This window comes from Neophocaena asiaeorientalis, unplaced genomic scaffold, assembly GCF_003031525.2.
Source record: "Neophocaena asiaeorientalis asiaeorientalis breed wild unplaced genomic scaffold, Neophocaena_asiaeorientalis_V1.1 scaffold147, whole genome shotgun sequence".
In the NCBI taxonomy this organism is placed as follows: Eukaryota; Metazoa; Chordata; class Mammalia; order Artiodactyla; family Phocoenidae; genus Neophocaena; species Neophocaena asiaeorientalis.
In genome coordinates this window covers 5,918,107-5,930,179 of record NW_020173758.1, presented here as the reverse complement: position 1 = coordinate 5,930,179, position 12,073 = coordinate 5,918,107, and the positions used below count along the sequence as shown (strand labels likewise).

The following is a 12,073-nucleotide window of genomic DNA, read 5'->3' as shown; positions in this document are numbered from 1 at the left end:
ATAGGTTATTGAATATAGTTCCCTGTGATATACATTAGGACCTTGTTATTTATCTATTTTATACGTAGTAGTTTGTATCTGCTAATCCTAAACTCCTAATTTATAGCCAGCCTGCCCCCCGGCTGCCCTTTTGGTAACCATAAGTTTGTTTTCTATGTCGATGAGTCTATTTCTGTTTTGTAAATATGTTCATTTGTATCATATTTTGGATTCCACATATAAGTGATATCATATAGTATTTCTTTCTCTTTCTGACTCACTTAGTATGATAATCTGTTTTTAATTAACAATTATTGTCAGTTAACAATATCTCATGCATGATTCCTTGGCTACCCTTGGAAACAGTTGAAGAACTCAGGCCATATCTCACACTAATGAAATCAGAATATCTTGGGCATGGTCAGGCATCAGTAGTTTTTAAAGCTTTCCAGGTGATTTCAATATGCAGACTAGATTGAGAGTCACTGCTTTGGTGGTAGAATGATAGGGCTTTCTTTTCATTTATATATTTTATGTATTTTGAAATTCTGTTATAATGAGCATTTATTACCTAAGTGATTTTTTTTAAACTGTAGATTTCAAGACATCAGAAAATTCTTGTTACTGGTTTTCAAAAGTTCTAGTAATTTATTCATAAATAAGGATTGTTTTATTTTCCCTTGTTGTCATTGCATTAGATACTAGTATATTTTACAATTATATTTCAGATCTACAAGTTACATGTGCCTTTAGAGAGACCTTCATTTCTTTAAAAGAATACCAGTACTAGAACTTTAAAGTTATTAAAGGCATTTTTTCTGTTTTAAATATCTTAATTATAAATTACCAAACCAGCCAACTTGCCTTTTTCATAATGCAACTTTTTTTTTTCCTCCTCTAGGAGCTCCAGCGGGCTAAGCAAGAAGTCCTCTCTTTGCGAAGAGAGAATTCTACACTTGATGCTGAGTGCCATGAAAAAGAAAAGCATATTAATCATCTACAAACAAAAGTAGCTGTTTTAGAACAGGAAATCAAGGATAAGGATCAGCTTGTTTTAAGAACAAAAGAAGCATTTGATACAATCCAGGAACAAAAGGTCTATTTTTAAATTTTCAAAACAAATTGATGGTTTATAAATGATCTATAAATGATCACGTTTATAAATGATGCTTTTCCTAAATAAACACAGACTTCCTAATTATTCATGTTTTTAAAAATATGTATCAGGTGGCTTTAGAAGAAAATGGTGAGAAAAAGCAGGTACAACTAGGAAAACTTGAAGCTACAATAAAATCATTATCAGCTGAACTTCTTAAGGTTTGTTTTTAAAAACTTAATAGAATATTGATATTTCATTGGATTATGTAGAGATGTACATATAAAGCTCTTTTACAGGCAAATGAAATTATCAAAAAGTTGCAAGGGGATCTGAAGACCTTAATGGGTAAATTGAAACTGAAGAATACAGTAACTATTCAGCAAGAGAAACTCTTGGCTGAGAAGGAAGAAAAATTACAAAAGGAACAAAAAGAATTACAAGATGTTGTACAGTCTCTCCGAATTAAAGAGCAAGAGGTAGTTAATATTTTATATTTTTGCGTGTGTGACTATTTGCAAAGCATAATGAATTTCCTCATGTATTTTTAAAACTTATACTTCGTTATATCAGAATAGTTTTGGCTTTTTTTCCCCAAAAGAACATGACTATAATCAATAGAATTTAATAACTTATTTCAGTTTGAAAAGTTAGTTATCATGACTCAGATATCTTGAGTGTTCATACGTATATATGTGTATGTATATGTGTGTATATATGTAATTATATATTTATTTCACTGCTGAGCTAATTCCTTTCTTATTTAATAGTAATTAATAGCTGTTAATTATTTAATGAATAGTAATACATTTCTTCAGTCTTTATTTTAGTCTTTATTATGCTTACTATAAGGATTAACATATTTCAGGTATGCAAATTACAAGAACAATTAGAAGCTACAGTTCAAAAACTTGAAGAAAGCAAACAGCTTCTAAAAAATAATGAGAAGTGTAAGTATTTTACCTTTTTATGTAAATGAGGTTTGTAGCTTTATTCTTAACCTGAAATTTTTATTTGAATTCATAAGACTAGGTAAATCAAGGTACTGCTATATACAAATAATCTGCTTTAAATGTACCATCTTAATGTCTTTGCTGTAGTAAATTATATCAACTGTCCTGTAAAACAGTTACCATCATTATTAAAAAAAAACCTATTACATGTGTCAGTAACCCAAAATTAAGTGTTGAAAATATTAACTATAATTTACTATTTAAATTCTTTACTACTACTTGTTATAATTGCTGTGTTTACCTACTGGTAATAGTATGAACTATTTGAAACAAAAATATGAGATTAGGCCTTTAACATTTTCTCAGTTTCTGATATTGATTATGAGAAATAAGAGTTTGAATTTTAAATAAACTGGAAGGTATCATTCTGGAAATGAAAGCCTTTAAAGAGATCCTTGACTAGCAGAAATATGTGCTTCTGATAGTAAAAGAATAAGGAGTCCTATGTGGCAGTTGCTAAAATAAGAATATTTAATGACAAAAATTTAGGTGAACCTATGTTATTCTCCTGTGATATAAGGTAGTTTTAAAAACTTAAAAAAATGTCAATATAATTTTTAAATATTTAAAATTATTAGAAAAATAAAAATATTCAAAATTCTTTACCTTGTTACTTGTTCTTTTATTTAAGTAATCACATGGTTAAATAAAGAATTAAATGAAAATCAGCTAGTGAGAAAGCAAGATGCATTGGGACCTTCAACCACTCCACCTGTACATTCTAGTAGCAACACCATCAGAAGTGGAATTTCTCCTAACTCTCATGTGGTAAGATTTAAATTAAGATGTTGTGAGTGGTCTTAGTAAATTTTCTAAAACAAACATATTTCCAGATTGTTAGGTGCTGGTACCTAATATGACTAGAGTCCTACAATTTTTAGCACTGAAGTAGAGTTTAAGTTCCATTTGGAAGTGGGACATAAAGGTACACTTATTCTTAACAAAGAGGCTATATTTTAAGGGTACACTTCTTTGTAAGATTTTAATGGATATTAAAATCACTCAGTATTAACTAATGCCAAATGTGCTGAAAAACTGTTAACACACAAAGTATTTAGGAGGCCTCAGTAAGAGAGAGCAAGGTATGGGCTCAAGTTTGACACTGTAGTGGAGGAGCCTAATCTGAATTCACTGTAGTGGAGAAGCCTAATCTGAATTCTATTAGAAGAAAAAGAAAGAAAAACCCTATTACCAGGCTTGTCAGCTCTAGATTCTGGAAGAAACTTGTTAGAGTTTTTTAGCTCTGAGTATCTGGATCTGGCTTGGTAATATCAGCTAGGTCTAGGGATTGCTGGGAACTGACCTTGCACTCAGAGCGAGGTTTTGGGGTTCTCCTGCTGAACATAAACAGTTTCACAGAGTATCAGCATCAGGCAAGGCCACTCTCTGTGATGGATCAAGACAAAAACAAGACCACTTCATAATCATGTCTGAAAACAGACAAGAATATGACATTGCCAAACCACAAAAATGGGCAAGTATCCTATCCTGGCTAAAGTGAGTGACTGCTGCTCATTACTAATTATAGCTTCAGCCTTTATACATTCATCCTGCCTTATTAGATAAGATTTATTCAGATACCCAGTCATATAGTTATCCCCGTTTCTTGATAGCATCCAGTCCACAGCAAAGCCCTGTGTTCTTAAACTGTTCCTTAACTCACCTAACACATGACTAAGTCCAATAAATAACTCCCTTTTAACACTGTCTTACTGAGACACCTCTCTTACTAGGTTCCACGTGGTGTTCAGTCTTCCTTGTTGCAAAGAGTGTGTACACCTCTAGATATGTTTCTGGTGGTCTTTGACTGGAGGGCATTGGCAGAGGATTTAAAATGCAAATCCATAATAGAATTTTTAATCTACTCTAGTAAATGAGATAGTACTTAATGTTTAAAGGGAAAGGATTTGTGCTAATTTGGGAAAAGGTGCAGAGTGAAGTGCCTGGTATGAATTACAAACTTGAAAAAACTTGACAGGCTTAACCTCAATGACTGATGATAAATAGCTGTGTAAAAGGTATTTTTGTCATACAGCCACTTTTGTACATGAGTGCTTATTAAGATTTGTGTTGTAATGGTCCTCTTGTAAAAACAAACTTTTCATGATGTTTGTTAATGGTGGTGTCACTATATTGAAAATTAGTGGCAGAGCAAATTATTTCTAAGAACACAAATACTGTTTTTACTCAATCTGGCAGAAAATTATTTTTATTTATCCCTTATTGGCCTTTTGATCTATGACTACCCCTCAACCCCCTTTTCAGTAATTTGAGGCCTCGAGGGAACCAAGATGGTTCAGAGGTCTTTGTTTTACTTCAGTTCAAAGGCAGTTCAAAGGCAGTTCACTGTTTTACTTCAGTTCAAAGTGGTTTTGTTTTGTCTAAGCTTGCAAAGCCACTCTGAAAAGCCCTCTGGGCCAAAGGTATTCCAGCCTCATGATATGTTATATAATGAAGCAGAGTTTTGTAGTGTCATGATAAACAAAATCGGCTTCTGGGATAGTGTCCTTAACTGTTAGTTATTAAACAGATGCTAATGCCTCCTGGATCACCAAATACCATTTAGAACTAATTTCTTATCCTTAACATTTTTTATGCTTTTATTTTTAGGTTGATGGTAGACTGACTTACCCAACTTGTGGGATTGGTTATCCTGTCTCCTCTGCATTTGCATTCCAGAATACCTTTCCTCATCCTATAGCTGCCAAAAATACCATCCACCCAGTTTCAGGACCAAAGGTAGCCAATTCTAATACCTTTCTTAAAAAAAAAAGCAATTTAAATTTTAATTAATTTATTCTTTGATCAGTTGCTAAGTATATTAGGTGATGTATTAGATGAATATATTTCTGAATATCTAGTGTATATGCTTACAGGAAATATTATCTACATTATATGATTTTTTTGAGTTACTATAATTTATAATAACCTAGGTATCACTATGTTTAAACATTTTTTATTCCTGTTCAGCCTCTCCATTTTTATTCATTCTTCTACTTATATCTTCTATAACTCTCAAACTTATCTAGGATTACTGACTTCATACTGCTGGCATATTAGCTGTGGTGACATTTTGGATCCCATTGTCAGAATTTAAGGGTCTGATGGGCAGGGTTATTACAAATTATAAAATGTAGTTTTAGCAACATTATCTCAAATAGCACATGCTTAGCAGTCCCTCCAAACCTTGATTTATTTGTGAAGGCTTTTCTCTGCTCACTTGAGTTTTTCATCATTGTTATTACTGTCTTAGTTATATACACTGTTTTCACATGTATTATAATTCTATTTTCACTGTAATTTAATCCACCCAGATGAGCCACTGATTCTGTTTTCATTCCTAACTTAAGGTCCAAATTGATTTTTTCCTAAATCATGGGGACAAACATTTTTGAAAAGAATATTTTATAAAATGTAGAATTGAGGACTTTGAAACTGCTGTTATAAACTCTTTCTCAAATTAGTTTTGGGCTGCGCTAAAAATAAGTTTGCTTTGTTGCTTAGGCATGTACTTCTTTTTAACCAAACCTTTTTAATTACTATTTGGAGCTATTGAGAATTCTCAGTGAAATGAGAATTAAGCCTGAGTTTTTATGCTTAGAATGTTATTATGTAAAGGGTATTTAGTTGCATTTAATTGGCTTTTCTTATATTGCTTATTGAAAATTAGATATGTGTAATCAAAGGAATACTGTTGTTTTAAAATAAATATCAGTATGCTCAAGTGTGCTTATGTCTTGATAACAGTTTTTTCTTGAGAATTATTATCAAATCCACAATTGCTTTTTTATTTTAAACAGCTTTCCAGGAATATATATAATGTCCAAAATGAGGACAGGAACTACTACAGATAATTGCTTAGTTGGTAGGACTAAATATGACTTATAAGATTACCTTTCTTATAGCTCTTCTGAAATCGGAGGAATCATTTTAACAATTCTGTTCTTAAATACTGACTCAAGACTTTCAGTGTCTCCTATATTATTGATCTCCATCTTCTTTTGATATGCATCCCTAACAACAACAACCAAAAAACCCTAATACTAACAAAACACTTTGAGTTTGAATCTCTGATACATGAATATTTATTTATTTGTGAATTGAATGCATATACTACTCAATTATAATGGTTAAAAACATGGAATCTGTTGTTAGAATTTAAATCCTGCCTCTGTCAGTATGAAGTTGGGCAAGCCAGTAACAAACAAAAAACAATATCCAACTGTTGTGTTTCAGTTTCTCCATTTGTAAAGTGGAGCAATAATTTTATCTATCTTACTGGATTATTGTGAATATTAAAATGAGCTGCTGTGTTTGCTTAGAATAGTTCCTGGTACATAAGTGCTTCATTAATGTTATCTGTTATTATTAATAGTAAAATACATTCCAAAATAGAAATTAAAGAATGAGATTAAAAAATGTACATAAATCAAAGTTAAAAGATTTTCTTCTCATACCCCAATGGGCGGTTGTAATCACTGCCTGCTATGGAGACCACTAATCTAGGTAGTCTTGTGCTAGCAGCTGTGGCGATTAAAACATGTTCCTTTTAGTTGCGGTAAAAAAAAAAATTAAATTATTTAATGACATTGAATCTATGATATACCTAATTTCTTAAAATGTTACTGTCAAGATTTAGTACATCAAATAGTTGTTTAACTGTGAGGATGTAGAATAACATGAGTTAAATTAAGAAAGAAACAAAATCATGCTGAAGGAAATACATAGGAGTGTTTTAAAAGATTGTGCCATGCTGACAGATAGAAAGATCACTTGATACTTTTAAAGCAAAATAGACAAAATAACTTGTTTCTTCACTTTTATTTTTGAAGACAGTAATCTCTAAGGATTCATTCTTTTGGTGTATATTTAATGAATGTCTGCTATGGCTAGACATTGTTCTAGTTGCAAGAGATATAACAATGAACAAGACAAAGTACAGTTTGTGGTAAAACACATTATGATGGTAAACTGTAGTATCTTTCAGACTAACCTGTTATTAAAGAGGAGATGTTATTTGATGTCAAAGAAAGTACTTGTGACAGAATCTCTTAAAAACTTTAGGATATCTGATTCTGATTCTTTTTGTGTGGCATAAATTCACAAAGTCAAACATGATCAGATTTCATCCTGGAGATTATGCAGTAGGTGAGGGATTTTCTGCAGTAAGAAAGGAACTGAGATCAGATGATAGATTAATTTTTGATAGTGTTTAGCCCACAGTGTTTATTCAGAGACAGATTTTTTCTAGAGATAGCATTTCTCAGTTTGCTTAACCATCTCATTCCACAGATGGTTCTAAATTAATTTTTATTTCTTTTGTATTAACTATTTAAAAAATAGATACAAATATATAAGCATGGGAAGCTCCCAAATATATAAGAGGATGTATTGTCTAAATGTACCTCCTGTGGTCCCTAGTCTCCTCCTCAGAGAAGAAATCCAGGGAGTTTTTTGTGATATATTCGAAAAATACTTAAAATATATATAAGGATATATGTGTATGTCTGTATGTTTATATACATGAGTGTTGGTATAGATAAGCGTAAATAGTACATGCCCACTGTTCTATACCTTGGTTTTTTCGTTTAACAGTATTATCATGGTACAGGTCCATTTTCATGTATTAGAATGTAAGTTTTTCCTTGCTTGTTTGTTTTTAATAACTTAGAAGTATTCCAGTATATGGATGTACGATAATTTAATAGTGCTCTGTTAATGGATGATTAAGTTGTTTTCAATCTAGATAGTCATACATGTTTCAGTAGTTATCTTTGTATATACTTCTTTGTGTCTGTGTACAAATAGATTTGTAGGATAAATTCTTTCTTTTTTAATTAATTTTTATTGGAGTATAGTTGCTTTACAACGCTGTGTTAGTTTCTTCTGTGCAGCAAAGTAAATCAGTTGTATGTATACATATATCCACTTGTTTTTTAGATTTCCTTCCCATTTAGGTCACTACAGAGCATTGAGCAGAGTACCCTGTGCTATACAGTAGGTTCTCATTAGTTATCTGTTTTATACATAAGAGTACATATGTGTCAATCGCAATCTCCCAATTCATCCCACCCCCTCTTCCCCGCTTGGTAACCATAAGTTTTTTCTCTACATCTGTGACTCTTTCTGCTTTGCAAATAAGCTCATCTGTACCATTTTTCTAGATTCCACATATAAGGGATATTATACGATATTTGTTTTTCTCTTTCTTCACTCTGTATGACATTCTCTACATCAGTCCATGTCTCTGCAAATGGCACAATTTTGTTTTTATGGCTGACTAATATTCCATTGTATATATGTTCCACATCTTTATCCATTCCTCTGTCAGTGGACATTTAGGTTGCTTCCATGTCCTGGCTATTGTAAATAGTGCTGCAGTGAACATTGGGGTGCATGCATCCTTTTGAATTCTGGTTTTCTCTGGTTATATGCCTAGAAGTGGAATTGCTGGGTCATATGGTAGCTCTATTTTTAGTTTTTTAACGAACCTCCATACTGTTCTCCATAGTGGCTGTACCAATTTACATTCCCACCAACAGTGTTGGAGGGTTCCCTTTTCTCCACACCTTCTCCAGCATTTATTGTTTGTAGATTTTTTGATGATGGCCATTCTGACCAGTATGAGGTGATAGTAGTTTTGATTTGCATTTCTCTAATAATTAGTGATGTTGAGCATCTTTTCAAGTGTTTGTTGGCCATCTGTATATCTTTGGAGAAATGTCTGTTTAGGTCTTCTGCCCATTTTTTGATTGGGTTGTTTCTTTTTTTGATATTGAGCTGCATGAGCTGTTTGTGTATTTTGGAAATTAGCCCCTTGTCAGTTGGCTTTGTTTGCAAGTATTTTCTCCCATTCTGTGGGTTGTCTTTTCGCTTTGTTTATGGCTTTCTTTGCTGTGCAAAAGCTTTTAAGTTTCATTAGGTCCCATTTGTTTATTTTTGCTTTTATTTTCATTACTCTAGGTGGTGGATCAAAAAAGATCTTGCTGTGATTGATGTCAAGGAGTGTTCTACCTATATTTTCCTCTAAGAGTTTTATAGTATCCAGTCTTACATTTAGGTCCTTAATCCATTTTGAGTTTAATTTTGTGTGTGGTGTTAGGGAGTGTTCTAATTTCATTCTTCTACATGTAGCTGTCCAGTTTTCCCAGCACCATTTATTGAAGAGACTCTCTTTTCTCCATTATATATTCTTGCCTCCTTTGTGATAGGTTAGGTGGCCCTAGGTGCATGGGTTTATCTCTGTTCCATGGATCTATATTTCTGTTTTTGGGCCAGTACTATACTTTTTGATGACTGTAGCTTCAGAGTATAGTCTGAAGTTGGGGAGCCTGATTCCTCCAGCTCTGTTCTTCTTTCTCAAGATTGCTATGGCTGTTTGGGGCCTTTTGTTTTTCCATACAAATTGTAAAAGTTTTTGTTGTAGTTTTGTGAAAAATGCCCTTGGTAATTTGATAGAGATTGCATTGAGTCTGTACGTTGCTGTGGATAATATAGTCATTTTCACAATATTGATTCTTACAATCCAAGAACATGTTATATCTCTCCATCTGTTTGTGTCATCTTTGATTTCTTTCATCAGTATCTTATAGTTTTCTGAGTATAGGTCTTTGGCTCCTTATAGGTTTATTCCTAGGTGTTTTATTCTTTTTGATGTGATGGTAAATAGGATTGTTTCCTTAATCTCTCTTTCTGATCTTTTGTTGTTAGTTTATAGGAATGCAAGAGATTTCTTTGCATTAATTTTTGTATCCTTCAACTTTATCAAATTCATTGATTAGCTCTAGTAGTTTTCTGGTAGCATCTTTAGGATTTTCTATGTATAGTATCATGTCATCTGCAAACGGTGACAGTTTTACTTCTTGTTTTCCAGTATGGATTCCTTTTATTTCTTTTTCTTCTCTGATTGCTGTGGCTCAGACTTCCAAAACTATGTTGAATAATAGTAGTGAGAGTGGATATCCTTGTCTTATTCCTGATCTTAGAGGAGATGCTTTCAGTTTTTCACCATTGAGAATGATATTTGCTGTGGGTTTGTTGTATATGGCCTTTATTATGTTGAGGTAGGTTCCCTCTAAGCCCGCTTCCTGGGGAGTTTTTATCATAAGTGGGTGTTGAATTTTGTCAAAAGCTTTTTCTGCATCTATTGAGATGATCATATGGTTTTTATTCTTCAATTTGTTAATATGGTGTATCAATGATTTGTGTATATTGAAGAATCCTTGCATCCCTGGGATAAATCCCACTTGATCATGGTGTATGATCCTTTTAATGTGTTGTTGGATTCAGTTTGCTAGTATTTTGTTGAGGATTTTTGTGTCTATGATCATCAGTGATATTGGCCTGTAATTTTTTGTGTGTGATGTCTTTGTCTGGTTTTGGTATCAGGTGATGGTGGCCTCATAGAATGAGCTTGGGAGTGTTCCTTCCTCCCCAATTTTTTGGAAGGGTTTTAGAAGGGTAGGTGTTAACTCTTCTCTAAATGTTTGATAGAAATCACCTGTGAAGCCATCTGGCCATGGACGTTTGTTTGTTTGAAGACTTTTAATCACAGTTTCAATTTCACTACTTGCGATTGGTCTGTTCATATTTTCTATTTCTTCCTGTTTCAGACTTAGAAGGTTGTATCTTTCTAAGAATTTGTCCATTTCTTCTAGGTTGTCCATTTTATTGGCGTGTAGTTGCTTGTAGTAACCTCTTATGATCCTTTGTATTTCTGTGGTGTCCATTGCAACTTCTCCCTTTTCATTTCTAATTTTATTGATTTGGATTCTCTCCCTTTTTTTCTTGATGAGTCTGGCTAAAGGTTTATCAGTTTTATCTTCTCAAAGAACCAGCTTTTAGTTTCATTGATCTTTGCTATTGTTTTCTTTGTCTCTATTTCATTTATTTCTACTCTGATCTTTGTGATTTCTCTCCTTCTACTAACTTTGGGTTTTGTTTGTTCTTCTTTAGTCGCTTTAGGTGTAAGGATAGGTTGTTTATTTGAGATTTTTCTTGTTTCTTGAGGTAGGATATATTGCTATAAACTTCCCTCTTAGAACTGCTTTTGCTGCGTCCCATAGGTTTTGGATTGTCATGTTTTCATTGTCATTTGTCTCTAGGTATATTTTTATTTCCTCTTTGATTTCTTCAGTGATCCATTGATTATTTAGTAATATATTGTTTAGCCTCCATGTGTTTGTGTTTTCTACACTTTTTTTCCCTATAATTGATATCTAATTTCATAGCGTTGTGGTCGGAAAACATGCTTGATATGATTTCAATTTTCTTAAATTTACCGAGGCTTGATTTGTGACCCATGATGTGATCTACCCTGAAGATGTTCCATGTGCACTTGAGAAGAAAGTGTATTCTGCTGCTTTTGGATGGAATGTCCTATAAATATCCATTAAGTCTATCTGTTGTAATGTGTCATTTAAGGCTTGTGTTTCCTTATTAATTTTCCGTCTGGATGATCTATCTATTGGTGTAAGTGTGGTGTTAAAGTCCCCCACTGTTGTGTTACTGTTGATTTCCCCATTTATGGATGTTAGCATTGGCCTTATGTATTGAGGTATACCTATGTTGGGTGTGTATGTATTTACTGTAGGACAAATTCTTAAAAGGAACTGGGTCAGAGGCATTTTGCCTATCTAGTGACTGATGTTAATCAGCATTTCCCTGATTATTAAGTGAGGAACATCTTTTTGTGTATCTGGATTATGTTTACTCTTCTGTATAATTTCTCTTTATTTCTTTTATTCATTTTCTGTTTGGGATGTAACCCCTGTAAGATGACATCATAAGTGTTCTTTATATATTCTGAACATTCACTGGTCTGCTATTGGTTTTATATGTTAACTGTTATTTCCGAATTTTGGGATTATCTTTTTACTCTTTTTAAGGTGCCTTTTGAAAAAATTTAAAACTTTATTATAGTTCATACATGCAATCCTCCCATGCTTAAGTCTACAGTTCAGTAATTTCAGTCAGTTTATAGAGT

General features: G+C 32.8%; 1 protein-coding gene across 2 annotated transcripts in view; it reads left to right on the top strand.

Moving 5' to 3' along the window:
• Positions 1–12,073, top strand: part of SASS6 (SAS-6 centriolar assembly protein) — a 50,677-nt gene that overhangs the window by 26,052 nt on the left and 12,552 nt on the right. For both annotated transcript variants that reach the window (XM_024751291.1, XM_024751293.1), the window contains exons 9-14: positions 881–1,075; positions 1,207–1,296; positions 1,375–1,554; positions 1,944–2,025; positions 2,720–2,856; positions 4,699–4,827. In XM_024751291.1, coding sequence (XP_024607059.1) covers positions 881–1,075; positions 1,207–1,296; positions 1,375–1,554; positions 1,944–2,025; positions 2,720–2,856; positions 4,699–4,827 — 813 coding nt within the window. The remainder of the gene's footprint in view (positions 1–880; positions 1,076–1,206; positions 1,297–1,374; positions 1,555–1,943; positions 2,026–2,719; positions 2,857–4,698; positions 4,828–12,073) is intronic.